At 39.4% G+C, this 16,199-nt stretch overlaps 1 protein-coding gene across 3 annotated transcripts in view; it reads right to left on the bottom strand.

The window, feature by feature from the left end:
• The window catches only part of LOC122886584 (neuropilin-1a-like), an 82,311-nt gene extending 71,998 nt beyond the window's left edge, over window positions 1–10,313 (bottom strand). For 2 of the 3 annotated variants that reach the window (XM_044218958.1, XM_044218960.1), the window contains exons 1-2: window positions 9,630–10,293; window positions 8,566–8,740 (exon numbers count right to left, since the gene is read on the bottom strand). In XM_044218958.1, the coding sequence (XP_044074893.1) occupies window positions 8,566–8,740; window positions 9,630–9,720 (266 nt within the window). In that variant the 5' untranslated portion in view covers window positions 9,721–10,293. Of the gene's footprint in view, window positions 1–8,565; window positions 8,741–9,629 lie in introns of all 3 variants that reach the window. The other variant, XM_044218959.1, reaches the window with a different exon arrangement.
• Window positions 10,314–16,199: the final 5,886 nt, after the last annotated feature.

Genomic DNA, 16,199 nt, shown 5'->3' with positions numbered 1-16,199 from the left:
TCCCGTTAGGGGTCGCGGGTGACTGGAGCCTATCCCAGTGACTTTGGGCCTTAGGCAGGGTACACCCTGGACAGTGGCCAACTCGTCGCAGCATTTCTATTCATTGATAGATAAATTCTGAACTTTGTAACACTGATTACTGGCACCAAGCAAATTTTTTAGGATGTAGTACAACATACTGCAAAACAATGTAAACTGTCAGTTATTTTAAAACAAATATAACTTACATGTTCTGTGATAATTGGAAAGGCATCAGAAGATGTTTCAAACTGCTTGAATGTGTAGTCTATCTGAACCGAGTTGATCATTTATTAGTAGTATTTATTTTTCAGGTGTTTTCAAGGCGCTCAACCTCAATTTGACTACAACCTTACCTAAATCAAAGGATTAATACGAGACTGTAAGCTAATTTTGACTGAGGTGTGTCCTTATGCTCTCAGACAATTTTATCAAACGTACATGAGCTTATAGAGGAAATTGTGCAAAAAAAGTGCTAAAACCTACTTCTCATAGTAGACATACAAAGCAAAAAGTCTTCCATCCAGCTATGCAGCTTGGTTGTTGACAACTAGCTTAACCGTACTAGCTAGGCTCATGGCAGATAGCAAAATAATAAATGTAATCACAGATTAAATAGCTGGAGGAATTATTACATTTTAGGTCAGGAAAGCTCAGCACTTCTGGTTCAGTCTCACATTTTTGGTTCCAGCTCTCACCAACATCGTTTCCATATGAAGCAGGAAGCTATTTTCAGCAAAAAGGGTTCAAAGGGTTCAAAAAGGGACAAAGATAGTGACTATCTAGTGAACAAAGTGGACCCAGTTATTTTTCTAAGCAGTTCATGGAGACCAAAACAGAGTAAAAAGGAAAGTAGATATTGGACTTCCATTCAGCAAGAAACATGACTTCACATGAATGCTAACTTTGCTCTCTCTGCTGGATGTGTAATAGGCAACTGCTAACACGTTAGTGATATATCAATGTTCTAAAGTCATTACATTTCAGCTTTTGTGGAGTTCTTCCTCCAAGTGGCCACAGTTATTCAGTTACTGCTGAGTATCTTTAGCTACTCTTTTTTTCAAGTTGATTCTTACACCAGTAATGTTGCAAATAGCTTTTGCTGATAATGTGGTTCAGATACAAACCACTGAAATGGCAGCTGTAGATACAATTTGCTCACTCGTCATTTTATGTGTAGTTTTTATTAAACACAGCCAAGAGTTCAGGCTGTAGACAGTAGTTCACCATCATTTATCCAAATGGAGGAGAAGGAGACAGAGAGCATATATAGCGAACAGAGGAAAAAATCATGATGAGTGCACTTGGAGTTCATAGACAGTGCTGCGGTGGAGAGTGTGAGGAGAGAGAGAGAGAGAGAGAGAAATAAAGTGATGGTGCAGGACGTGATGGGATGAAAAAAGCGACAGAACAGCCTGAGGGTGGAGGAGGACAAGAAACAGCGAGAGGTGTGTCACCGAGGTCAGGATTAGACTAAACTTGCCAACCAGCCTGAAGCCCTCTGTCTCTGTGAGTCTGTCTGTACCCTTCTGCTCTCTCTTTCCACCTTTCTCTTTCCTGTTCATCTTCCCCTCCTTTCCTTCATCTCAGAGATCACAGTCTCTTTCTTATACAGCAGATTTCCTCCTCGTTTTCCAATTCTCCTTTCCTCTCTTCTCGTTCTGTGAGGCTCACACTAAATGACCAGGAGGGATTTAATGATTAAACTAATGCCCTCTGTTTGAGAGCTCAGCAGAAGGGAATCCCAGACTGAGACCCAACTGCAACGTGGTAAATGTAGTAGAAAGCAAAGACGGCATGAGAAAAGGGAGAGGTATGTTGATCTGTAGATCTATTGCTCTATGCTTTTACCTAATAAAACCCTGTGAGTATTTCAATCTCTTTTTCTCAAATCTGTATACCTGTAATTTCTTAAATCACTGTGGAACTAAACCAAACTAAACAAAGATGAAAGACTTTTCAGTCCCAATTAACCTAAACCTAAAATTGTCAAGGTTTTGTGAATATTTTCTGTTTTAACAAACGTACATGAGAAATTACACATTTGTCAGTGCAATACGAAAGACAAAATTGGAATCATATTACATAAGACAGCATAATTGCTCATTCAGACTACAAACAGGAATACAAAACAAATATCCATCTTTCATTGACCTAATTCTCACGGCTCTTTTGTACTTCAAAGTAAGAAACAGAAGGAACACACTGCTGCAAAACAGAACAAACAACTAAATATTTTTTGGAGGCTCACGCCTCCTTGGAAGCGAGCCACAGGCTAACCATTCTGTAACAGCAGCATATTTTGTCCTCCTGTTTTGTGTGGCCGCTGTGGAACTGAAAAATACAACCATCTGGAAGGGACCCTTTTATTTTCTTTGAAACTGGCAAAGTCAGACTGAGAAGTGAGCACAGGACCACTGGTGAAACAACGTCTCGGTCTAAAGCCACATGAAAAAGGCTGAGATTCAACAGGATATTTGTGATGTGGCACATTTTTGTGCTGCGGCGCAAACACAAGACTAAATAACTGACGGCAGAGTCGCTGTCCAGTGTTGTTTTGCACTTTCACAAGAAGAGGTCATCAAGAATGTGCTGGGAACTAAAGTTTATCCAACTGTATATCCATCCATTTAGCACCATCCATCTATCCATTCATTCATTCGTTCATCCACAATCCTTCCAGCCATCTGATGATTCATACATCTGACCTGCAATTCTTCCATCTATCATCCAATGATACATCCTTCCTTCCATTATCAACCTATCTTTTGATTCATCTATCATTTATCCATCCATCCATCCATCCAAACATCCATCATCTATTCGCAGATCCATCCATTGATTCATTCACATTCTGCCATCTTTATCCAGTTGCTGATTCTTTCAGATATTCTGCTCTTCTTCCGTCATCTACCAATCCATCCATCCATCCATCGTGCCATCCTTATATCCATCATCCATCCATTCAGCTGCTGATCAAGCATTCATTCTTCTTCTATTACCATCCAACAATCCATTCATCCTTCATTCAGCAATCCACCATCAATCTATCCATCTTTTTACCATACCTTAACTGAAATACTGTATATTTCAAATACTTCAAGAATGCTTGATTTGTTGATCAGCCAAGTAAGATCAACTTTGAAAACAAGTGAGTGAAAAACAAGATCCATGACTGACTTTTTGAATGACTCAGACCCCACAGCCCCAACACACATACACATAGACACACAAAAATGCCACAAATGTTTGTGTTTCCATTCATGTGACAACTCCAGGCTGTGGGATGTCAGTCCTATGACTGTCTCTGCTTGAGGACATTTTTTCTTTGACTAATCATGAAGCACTTTGCCTTGGGACATACCATAAGGAACAACTGGTCCTTCCATCACACCGTGGAGGAATTTATAGCATCTCCCTCCATTTGTTTCTCTTTCTTGTTCTGTCTCTCACCCCACAAGCTGTTATTTATCATCATGGGATGGTCTAGACAATGCAGTCATTCTGTGATGAAGTGTTAATTAACTTCTTTGTTGTACCTGCTTTTCCTGAACGTGCCCTGTCTACCTCTGTTTCAGTTATTAGTCTGAACTTGTGTTAATACGAGGGTTTTACACAGTCAGTTAAATAGGTGCACCAAGCTAAAACTAGCGCAAACCATCATGAAGGTCACAATGATTGTAATATTGTAATATGTCCACCCCATTTATATCAAAGACGGTTGACTAAATATTACAGACACCTCTCTCAGTATAACAATACAATTCAACATCACCACAAACTAGTGTCAAAATGATCATAAAGATGAATCAACACCTCTAAAATAGCAACTTTCAACTAAAAGTGAACATTGTAACCTTTATGAAAGTAGGATTTATTGTAGGTTGTGGTATTAGGTTGCATTAGTTTTAGCTAGATGGACCTAATAAACTGAATACGGTATAGTATGGGAGGATGAAGAGAGCAGTCAGGATTCGAATATTGACTCATACTCATCAAAACATTCAGTTACCCCTGGTGACCAGTATGAACCTGTAAATCCAAGATGCGACACCAAAAGCAGATACGTACAGTGGATTTTCCCTTTAAAGTTACCCTCTGTGTGCCAGTGTTAGTCTCTTTGTGTGGCTGTGTGCACAAAATGTGTGTTAGAGAATTTGCAGAGTGTGCACACTGTAGCTGTGTTTGCACCACAGAGTGCACATGAAACATACTGTAAGTGACAGAAAGTTTGGTTGCCTGCGTGTGTGTGTGTGTTTATCACATGTGTGTGTTGTGTATGTATGAGGTGCAGACTGTGCCAGTACAGCCTCGTGTAGGAGGAAACAGTTCAGCCAACTCCTAAAAAGATGTCCCAAATTATCCCGCCACCAACGCATGTTCCTTACCCATGCCTCTGCTCTATTTTACCGCGCTCCGCAGGGATTCACTTTTTCGGCCACGCTATTTCAGACGTGGACGTGAGACAAGACTTGTTCTGGTGCCGCTCCAGATTGGCTAGGGAGGCAGAGCCGATGCATCTTAGTGTGTCTGAACAAAAGTGTTACTGGTTCTCGTCTACACCAACGTCTGTTCACTGAGCGCAGATTGTGTCACTTGAGAGTTTGTGGAAATAAAAGGTTGTCGTTGGAAAACCAAGACTGTTTTACAGAAGCTCATGAAGGACTTGTGAACCACAAATTAATCTATTTAACCTATTCATATTCAAAAATGCCAGGATATTTTTTGGGAATTCTAATATTTGTGTTATTTTTCTGACAACATAAAGCTACAGTCTATCAGTTAAATATAGTTGGGTTTTTTCTGTGATAAGGCGTCATTGTTTCCAAACCGAGGGATCAGCTAATTTTAGTACAAAACTCTCCCAAAGTTTCAGTTTCCTCCTTCATGAATCACACTAGCAGAAAACATTTCCCGGCTGACAAATATGTATTTTTAAAAACAATGTAATTAGGGATCATAATTAAAAACCCTGGGTCATGAGGGTGCACGGGGAAGATATTTTGTAGCACAGATGTCGGAAAGTAGCCTGCGTTTGCTTGTGGATGCCAGTGCTATGGCTCCTTTGTTTGGCTAGTTAACTGCAGCCATGTTTCACAGCACTGGAACATGTTTGTTCCATTCTGGTCCAGTAATTTAATTATGAGACTGGGAGAAATGGGCAAGCAGCGACAGGCTATCTGATCTGAGGGAGGAGGGGGTGTCATTCCAACAATACATTTAAATTAGGAGAGTATATTTGAGCCAAGCCGAGAACAAGAAGAGTATTTATCTGTGAGTGCGGGTGATCTGTTTGTTTTGATCCTTCGCTACAACAGTGCACCCGATACAGTGTGTAAGATTTGGAACTGTGTGCGCTGCTATTTTTCATCATTTTATAGATAAAACATTTGATTAATTAATCAAAAAAATTTAACTAGTGACCTAAAACTAAAGTTTTTTGTTGATTAGACATTAAGATTTAGCTTGTAAGCTTGACTTAAACTTACTGAACCTCACACTATACTAATACTATAAATAAATATATATATATATATATATATATATATATATATATATATATATATATATATATATATATATATATATATATATATATATATATATAGTATATACTAAAAGGCTGCAGCTAACGATTATTTTCGTGATCAATTATTATGCCGATTACTTTCTTGATTATTTGATTAATTGTTTGGCATATGTCAAATGAAATGTCTGAAAATAGTACAAAATGCCCTTTAAAATTTTAAAACCATGACATCTCAAATGTCTTGTTTTGTCAAAAGAGGCTCATTTACAGTCATGTAAAACAGATAAATGCAGAAAATCCTCACATTTGAGAAGCTGGAACCAGAGAGTGTTTGATATTTTGGCTTTAAAAATTACTTAAGCGATTAATTGATTGTCAAAATTGTTGCTGATTAATTTTCTGTTGACTGACTAATCAATTAATTGACTAGTCGTTTCAGCTCTACTATACATGTACATTTGATCCCTGAGGAACAGATTCTCAGTTCTATCACTCATCTCTGCAGAGACATCAGAGGTCAAGGGTCAGATCTAGAACTGAATAGGATCCAGTAACCTTGCTCATGGACACTTCAGCAGAGCAGATGCTTGCTGCCCCATGTGCCTCTGGATTGAAAGCCAGAAGAGGTTAATACACAACCTTTAAAACTTCAAATTCATAGTAAAACATTATATCCTGTTGCTGTTTCCAATCATGGCCTCACTGAGCGAGTATCATATTTTGGAGCTCAGGTTGAGCTCTGTGGCATCAAACAGTGAAATAAAACTCTTAAATATCATCTCAGGAAATTTTTAAGTGGGACTGTGGTCTCGCCAAAGGCTTAAGGCCCGGCTAAATGGGCATATTTCGAACATTTGACTCGTTACCAAAAACAACACTGCTCCTGCCAAGTCAGAGAGCTATGAGCTACACCCCATCATCATCCAACATAAACTCACACAACAAATAATGAAACCAATCGAGCAAAACAGAGGCCCCTAAGAAAACAGCCAAATGACATGTTAAGGTGGCTGCAGGGTGGCCAGGCTGTTGAACGGTCACAGGTTTGAATCCTGTAGCTGCTTCTCAATCTTAATCTTATTTTATGTTTGCTGTCTTGACTGCAGGCTTACCAAGAAGTGGAATCAAGTGTGTATAGCCAAAGTCAACAGTCCCATCGCAGAAAAAGAGCCTGGACTCTTCGATGCAAAAAAGTAGTATCTTATGACCTTATTTTTCCCGCATTTTTCAGGCTTTGTCACCTTTTGGATATGAAATAACTTGATATTTTTTGTACCTGAACCCCCCCCGGTTCCTTGTCAGATGCAAGAAGCCTATCTGCTCTCTCATTGGATAAGAACATATTAATAAAATGTTTAGCACGTGTTAAACCCTAATGAAACTGTAAGATTTTACTTTACAACTGCCTTATTCCAGCACATTAACCTATGGAAAGTAATTTAAGCTGACAATAATACTCTGTTGGTGGTGTACTACAGTGTCTACCACTGACTAAAATGTTATCACTACGATTTATTACATTTCATTAAGTACTTACACAGCATTATTACATACTGCTCCCTGGGATATCACACAAAATAAGTTCATTACAGAATTAGGTATTCCTGAAGAAAGATTTCCTGATTGTTAGGTAACTGAGGAAGTTGTGTAATCCACTGAAAGACACACAATATCCAATATCTGTCCAGAACACTAATGGTTTATTAGTCCCTGGGTGGTGAAACATGATCCAATAGTATTGGAGGACCCCATCTGTGAGACAGCACTGGACAGCCAGTCGTGATTTACACAGGAGCCGTTTATGGAGCTTTTAAAAAAGACAGAGGAGCCGACATAAAAACAGGCTTATTTATGTTATAGAGCAACACATGGGCTGTTGTGTGGATGCACACAATCGAGTGTGTGTCTCTGGGTCAAAGAGAGGGGGTAGAGGGGTTGTGTCTGTGTCTGCATGGGTACTTGTTTACAGGTCTTGTAGGGTAATTCTCAGGAAAGCACTATGACACATGCAGGAATGACTAGTGATGCATGTTTGAGTGTCTGTGTGGAAAATTTCTAAAGTGTTTTTAACCAAAACTGCCCCTTACCTGGCCAGTGCAGAGCCAGTGATGGGGACGGGAAATAGCACTGCATTAACATTTTCTTTCATTATTGATTAATCTGACTATTTTCTCAATCAATCCATTAATCGTTTATCTATAAAATGTCAGAAAACAGACAAAAATGTCCCTTACATGTTTCTGGAGTCCAAGGTGATATCATCAAATCGCTTGTTTTGTCCCAAAGCCAAAGATTTACTTCTTTACTATGAAAGAAGACAGAAAATCTGACAATCCCCCGCCCCCAAATGACCTAAACGAAAATTCTTGCCAATTAATTTTCTAATCAATAATCAACTTATGGTAGTAACTGGAACTGGAATTGGAAATATAAAGGTGGGTTAACAAGCACAAGGTGAGAAAACAAACAGCTTCAGACAAAAACTTATGTTTGTGTCTTTTCCTTAAACTTACAAAAACCTGACAGCAGCACTTCCAACAATTTGTAAAGTTAAATTAGATCCTTGAGGTTCTGTTCCTGCAAACAAAAGAGCCAGACACACTCTCTATCTCCATCAAACACAAACAGGTAAACTCTGCCTCCAAATGAAAAGTAAACACCATTCCTCGATCCCTGCAATGAGCAAACTGAACTCCATCAATTAAAAGCTGGCGCGCTCTGAGTTTCACTGGCTAGACATTCCTGCCAAAAACCCAAGCAGAGACACATGAGTTAAAAGATCCCCCCCCCCATCAAGTAGGAATTACAAAACCCATCAAACCCCATTTCCTCTGAAGGAATTGCCAGTAGCCTCAGTGCCATATCACATCCTTGTATCTCCAGTTCTCTGGGAGCAGATGTATAACTCCTTGACCAATAGGTGGCAGAGTTTCACACTGTATCCAGGCAGGATTGAGGAGAGAGCAAAGGAGGGTGGGAGAAGGAGAAGAGAGAGAGAGTGAGGAGTGAACTCTTACTTGCAGTCTCTGTCCTCCAGATCAAAATGAGGATTGAAGTTGATGAGGATCTTCTGACCAGGCTCAGGGGCTGTTATCACCCACACGCACTGCTGGGAGGGCGGGTAGGCGCCGGGATAGCCCGGGGAGGTCAGGTAGTCCGCGGTGTGAATCTCTATATTCCCCCCGCATTTATCTGCGCCGCAAGAGAAGGCAGAAAGTTGTTCAGTTAGTGGAGAGAAATGGACTTTCTGGGCACTGAGCTGCACTCAGATGTTGACTGATAGCACATTTTAGTGTAAAAGTGCATCAGAAGGGATGGGAGTGAGGATATTGAGACCTCCAGCTGGGGATCATCATAAATCCAAATATCCACCAGCAGAGCAAAAATTGTGTTGACAGAAAAGCCCCCATCCACACACTGTAACTATAAATTGACATCACAGGGAAATCTACCAGCCTCAAGAAGGTGATAAAACTCCCCGATTAGACAATTTTAGAAAAGGTGCGGTATAAAGGGGCTCCATTGCATCCCTGTAAGGTGTGATTACGCCCATGAAGGTGAGTCGGGCTGGCTGCTGCTTCCTGCAAACAGGCAGGATGATTACATTTTATTTCCTCAACGAATGATTTATTAAATTGCTTGTAGACTATATCAAGCTTCAGTGGCAACACGCGCAAAAGTATGGGTGAAACGCCACCAGACCTTAACGAAAAATGTGTAATATTTCTATTGTAATTAGGAAATCTTAACATAGGGACTTAGTGTGTGTGTCTGTGATAATAAATTGTCAGTTTGTAGTGATTGCAAGGTACTTTGTGCATCTTTTGATATTGCTAAATATATGTTTTGTATAATATCCTTAATTCTTTTAATCGATTAGGGAAATTACAGTAAAAAAAAAACAAACAACAACAATATTTCCATGGTCTAACTTGAACCCCTGAAGATGCTCTCACAGTGAAATCCGAGGCAATAACAGGTGAGAGGCAACAATGGTGCAAAATGATGCAAAATGGATCAATGTTCAGCTAGGCTGCCTGTTGTCAAGACACATGTATTCATACAACCAGTCAACACCTACCAGTCTGAGTCAACGAAGCAACCAAGAAGACTTGGGTGAAAAGGAACAATAGCAATCCACTACGCATCCTTAGATTGTACAACGCAGACATTCTGTAAAAGAAAATAAAGACAAACGCAAGGGGAGAAACGTCCAGGGGTGGCTACGTCCAAAAGAGAAAAACAACCAAAAATTGTCTCAAAGTAAGATATCTGGTTGTTGTAGGGTCCACAGCATCCTGCGAGCTTCAGCACCAGATCCCTGCGTCTGTCAGGGAACAACTTGCCATCTCCTGGAAAAAATAATCCAAACGCAGAAAATAAGACGAAGAATCAAAAAGGAAAAATCCGTTCGAAAAAAGTGGCAGTGCGCCCTCGACCCTTTATCAAACCTCTCACTTCTGATACCAAGCAGGAGCGATACTTCCAAGTGGAATTTTTTTAAAAACGAGAAATCAGTAGTTAACCGGCATTCAGTGAAAACCGACCGCAAGGAACATCGGAGCGCTGCTCTCCAAATCCTTTACTCCTTATTTCAGTTCAGCTCTTTCTCCGCCTCTCTCTGTTCGCAGCGACTGACTGACCGTCACAGCAGAAATGTCAGAAATACGAGGCGAGCCGTGAAAGTAACAGCGGAATTTCCACTCCCCAAATTCCTGTTGCTAGACGCCACAGCGCGCAACCAGCAGCGACCGACCGCTACAAGGGGCTGGAGCACACTGACACCGGTGCGCCCTCTGTGCGCTCCCGACGCCTGCGAGCAAGAAAACTGCGCACGCAAACTCCCGCTGGCATGTGAGTCTATTAAAGGTGTGGGCAGTGTCCACCAAGCAGCCGTGAATCCACATCTGATCTTTGTTAAACGAGGAGCAAAGGATTCAAGAAAAATGTATTTGTTCTTTCTTAGGTGACCTACATCTGATAGCTTGTCCCACTGACCGAATATGTTCATCAGTCTGACTTTGCGTTGGTTTTGGTTGTTTTGGTGATGTAAATGCAGAATCATTCAGGCTTGGAAGTGCATGCTGGATCCTTTTTTATGTTAAAACATGTATTTTCTTTGTTTCGTTTTACCAATAAATCACAAAATTAATTTGTTAAAAAAATGAAACTTCAATGATGTTTAACTTTAAAGGTTATATAACTTAATTCCTACTGACTGGACCTTGTACATTTTAGAGATACTTAAGTGATTTATTCCAAAATGGATCATCATTTATGATTTTTTTAAATGACCCGAAATGGATTTTGTCCTTTATCCAGTTTAACTTAATAAAGGATCAATAAGCCTTTCTGCCATATGAAGTATGATAGGTGAGCGCTGGGTTATCTTTAGATTCACATTATGGGATGATATTATATTGACAAAGGCTGAACATGGACAGGGAGGCAACAGCTGACTGCAAAGGAAGAAAGATCACTTACTGTATGACAAAACTATTTTTTCCCCTTTCTCAGTTATCAAGGACTCCTTTATTCCATTTGTTATTCTTACTGTTTACCTACACACTGTATATTGAAGATACATAGCAAAAAAAAAAAGCATTTCATGGGCTTAATTAATACATAAAATGCACGTTGTCAGACAGTAATGTACAGTCAGACTTAAATGTTTAGTGCATTATAGGAGTTCCTAAAACTGCCTCATGGAAGCACCAATGATTTCCTGCATTTCCCAGAATGCCTTTCAGCAACCCTCCCAGAGAACTTGCCTGAACTTGCTGCATACTGGTGTGTTGTTTTATGTGCGAAGAAAGCAGTATTGATAGAGATGAAAGAGCAAAAGCTACACAAAACACAACCTGTTTATTCACGACGTTGCATTCTGGTCAGTTGGGACTAATGTAGGTGGCTTTGGTGCAAAAAATGGCTGCTCTGACAACAGAATGTCATTTTGCAGTTGGTGTTTTAGATCGCTGAAATACTAAATCTTAAACTGACATCACACGGAATCACAAAATGCCTGCAGCCAGAAGAAACTTGGCTCTTGTATCCAAAGCTGCTGGTTCAAAACCTCGGAGGACCTGCGACAATCTGGTTCAGGACAGTAAAAGACGACAGACTAGTTTAGCTCAAGGACACTGAGAACACGTCCTCATTTTTTGGAAGTGTGGGAGGTTTAACAGCCTGAGAAAGAGTTTACGTTCTGTAATTGCACATAAATTACACAGTAAAGTTTTGAAGGTTGATTTAAATTTTTTTTTTTTAGACTATCTTTATATTGTTAAAGTTTTTAGGTAAAAATAAAAACATGATAAAGAAACTGTATACTGGTGGAAAGGCTGTGAAACAGCATTTAGATCATCATGTAGAAACAAATACAATCAGAAGATTAAATGAATGAAGAAAATGAGAAAAAACTTCAACAATCAGAACATTTCACAGGCTTTTTGATGGCCTGTCAAAAACTTCTTATGCAAGTGAATTTGGAATTTGGACTCATGACCTCAGTATTTCTAAAATCCTGTCTGCTGCCCTGGTGGAGCTTCTCCGTGGTAAACAGCTGAAGACAGAGACTGTATCTCCCAGGGGTAACTGTATGTAATTAATTAGAGCTTGCTTGTTCAGCACACCTTTCATGGCTAAATAAAGATAAAAATGTGATTATAAGACACTTATAAGAGCTGCTAATGGCACACCACACTGCAATAATGCAGTGCTGCAGGCTTTCAAAAAACTGTTGTTGTATTCTGCTCTTAGCAAACATGAGCCGTTTACTGTAGTTTCCCTGAATGTTTGCATCCTCACTGAGGATCTGCTGTCTGCAGTTTAATCTCTTCAGCAGTTGTTCAGATTAAGGCCGCTGTCTCAGGAGAAGATTTAATCTTTTATCTTTTTCATACTTCTTACAACAAACCATTAAAAATCCATTGGATTATTTGTAAAATGCATTGTCCCAAAGCTGACAACAGACCTGAAGCTGATGTTTTGGGGAAATATAGTTTTCACAGTACAGGGACAATAGCAGGGAGCAGAGTGTGCATGTGTAGTACTCACTTACCCAGTACTTTATACACAGTGCGCAAATCATAAATTAACCAAGAAGACTAGTTTACATGACATTTATACCTACAAAACTAATTGCAAAAACAAGCCTAAGTAGCCTAATTATACTGATCATCAGGGTGAATTCATTTGGGTGTTTTGAGGAAGTGAGTGTGTGTGTGTTCAAGTTCAGTGTTAGCAGTGTGATGAAGGTGTGGTGAGCAGAGACACTGATGTTCTTCAGATCCAAAACTCAGGGACAAACGACATGTTAGACACCAAACCCCCCCTGTTTTTTTCACGCATCAGTGACAAATCTATCCAGCACTTGCTCTGTCAGTCCTGGAAAACACTTGAAAAATGTGCTGGAAAGTGTGTCTGCATTGCTATGACAACTACCAACTGAGAGCTGTCATGTCACCCAGCTTAGCCTATGGTATAACTACATATTTAACAGGGTTTTTAATATGGTGATTCCAATGTTTACTGCTTGTTTCTGTTTGAAAATGTCATAGAAATATGTAGCGAATGTAAGTAACTTTTTGTACAATAGTCTAAAAAAATGGAAATGAACAAATCTTGTGTCACCCTTGGTACATCCTTAAGGGACCCCCGGGTGCCATGGCATTTCAGCTAGCTTGCAAAATGTTTACCAAAGCTATGTGTTATGAAGAAATGCAAAACGACTGGAGAATCAATGAAAACAGCAACAACAGGAGTGGTTGCTAACTGACAGGCCAGCAGCTGGTCTATAAAAGTTAATACCACTGGAATTTCAGACAAACATCAACAACCTACTTAAACTCCTACAATACATAAGTTAATGATTGAATCAGCTGACTCCTTTGTAAGAGTTTTTAGCATCTACTAAAGATTTGGCTTTGCTAAATCAAAGATGCCAGTAAACTGTAAGATTTCATAACATATTGGAAATGCTCCTAACATGGTTCCCGTAGTTAGTTACTAGATTTAAACTACATTCATCTGCTTGATCATAATCACATGATGAAAAGGATTTCATAAAACAAAGTCTGTCATGCTTGGAAGGAAGACAAATACGATGTGTGTGAGAATATGAATGTAAACAGAGAGGATGATGGAATGAGTGAGTGAAAGCAAGAGAGTGTAGAGAGCGAATGAGTGACATAAAAACAGAGTAAGAGATCAGCAAATGAGCAGCTGAGTGGGTCTGGCAGAGAGCGAGGAGACACACGACTCACTTCTCAGAAACAGTTTGTATTACAATCCAAAGATCACAACAGAGTTAAATGTTTCTCTTCAGCGTTCAAATACGATTCTCATTGAGATTCTAGATTTGGTCTTCAGAAGTACTTAGTGCACTCTTATGTGTCGGAGTGGAGACAATAAAAAATCTTTGGCTGCACATAACACTGCCAAGCATGACTGAAATAGCATCAGTGGCAAAGTACATGTTAGTGACGCAGATTCTAAAGCGAGAACAGAACTTGGTGTGTTTGTGTTATGATAACAGATCTGATGACAACAGTTTTCGTTTGTATTAGCTGATAGCTGATATTTTGTGCAAATATTCAACATCTTGATATTTTTCCATTTTCATGAAAAGTATTTCCAAGTATTCAGAGCCATTAATCGGGATTTAATAAAAGGCCAATAACAGCTCAATAAATCACTTTCCTGCAAGTTCATGTTCATTAATCATAGGGAGTGTGTTTGCGTTGAGGCGAGCTTTAGCATGTGAGTGAGTGTGAGAGGACAGGCAGTGAGATACAGAGAGTGTGGTATGTGTTGAGTTGGATTTTAAAACTGCTGCCATGTTTGTGTGGCAATGGTAATTAATGTTAATCAAAGTGTATTTTTGTACATTTTTAATACATCAAGATTTCCGCACAAGAACTGTTGTTCTCTGTAACTTAATCTTCCATATCAAACCAAACCAGATTTTCTTAGCTTCATCCGTTTTCCTTTATTTAGGTTTTTGTCAAATGTCAAGCATGAAGTGGAAGGAGCTATTTTGCATTACCGGGGTTCCAGAAGTAAAAGTCCTGTTCATTTTCTCATAGACAACATTAGGTGACTGTCAGTTGGAGTACTTCCAAAGCTTGGATGGATGTAAAACTCTCCTGGCTGAATCATCAGCACAAAAGGTGAGAAACTGTGTTAGAAAATATTTTTGTTCTTTAAAAAAAACACTCCAAGGTAAAATCCTGTGTCGATAAAAATGCAAGGAGAGAAGTCATGATGACAAATGAGCATTTCAGTAAGACATATCTATACCAATAAATTAAACCTTTAGAATTGTCAAGACCACCCTGTTTCTATGTTGAGCAACATTGGGGATATCATTGAAATAAAATTTAGATTGGGGAAAAATACTTGAAAAACCAGCAGCTACAGATTGTTTAAATCCTTTAGTCTTTCTAATCAGCTGAAATTTTATATACAGGCTTATTTTGTTAGCATTCATCAACAGTGAATCTTAGCCACTGGCACGCTGTCAAAGCCTCATGCGAGTTGTAGTAGTGGAATGCTAATGAAATTATAATAACTGTTTAATTTTTTAAATAAAGAGGTGTTTGAGTTGTGCGGCCCAGTATACAGTGTTGAAGCGCAGTGATGCTACTAGTTTACAGTAACTACATTCCCCAGTAGCTTTCCAAAATCATGTAACATTTCCGGTAGCTTGTAGCTTCACTAGCTACTGCTTCAAAGTGGCTTTCCCAACACTCCCAGTACAATAGAAGATAAACATCTTAAAATGGACAGAAACTCCACGAATGCTTCAACCTTTCAGAAGGACTGATAAAACAAACCTTTTGAGAAAACCTGTTGAGTTACAGAAGCTAGTGGAACAGATGCTAGCTAGGACACAGGTGAGTCTGTGGCTCTCTATACCCAACATAGTTTCACAGCGTAGTGTGCAGCTCAACAGTGATAACCTTTACATTGTACTGCCTGGTACAAACGTGCAGTTACACATAAACACTTACAGTTTAATGTGTATGTACATCCTTGAGGAGAAGCATCCACACACATGCACACACATGCATGTGATGGCTATGGAATGATGGAGGAGGGGTGGTATTTCTATAAATACCTCAGTAATTACAGGAGAAACTGACAGTGAGCCATTAGCCTGTTGTGGCGGGCTGAGACCGACAGCAGATACATGCTGGCTAACACTGGCCCTCTGGTACACACAAACTTACAGATGACTGTGTTTATATGTACCCTATTATTATGCACTTACACATGCACATGTACTGAAACATACATTGTTTACATGTTTAAGGGTACACATTAGTGGCCATCAGTCTATATTACTCCTCTCTCGGTGCTGGACACTAATGAGTTCTATTATCCTGCATTGCTATCATGTACCTCAAACAAAATCCACTGCTGTTATTTCTGTTTCTGTTAGACTGTTTTTATTGTATCTGCTACTTGCCATGTGATGCCCCCATTAATACACTTCATTCTTTTTTTACCCATTCACACTCCTTATTCCTATGCTTGAAATTTGTAACGTAACATAGTACCACTGATGCACTGCTCTTTAGTGTTTGTTCATAGTAATATTGTCATATTGTAACATACATGCACCACTCTGTACAGCTTTTTTCATTAC

This window comes from Siniperca chuatsi, linkage group LG13 (assembly GCF_020085105.1).
Source record: "Siniperca chuatsi isolate FFG_IHB_CAS linkage group LG13, ASM2008510v1, whole genome shotgun sequence".
In the NCBI taxonomy this organism is placed as follows: Eukaryota; Metazoa; Chordata; class Actinopteri; order Centrarchiformes; family Sinipercidae; genus Siniperca; species Siniperca chuatsi.
The sequence above is the reverse complement of the archived record's forward strand: the minus strand, read 5'-3'. Positions and strand labels throughout refer to the sequence as shown.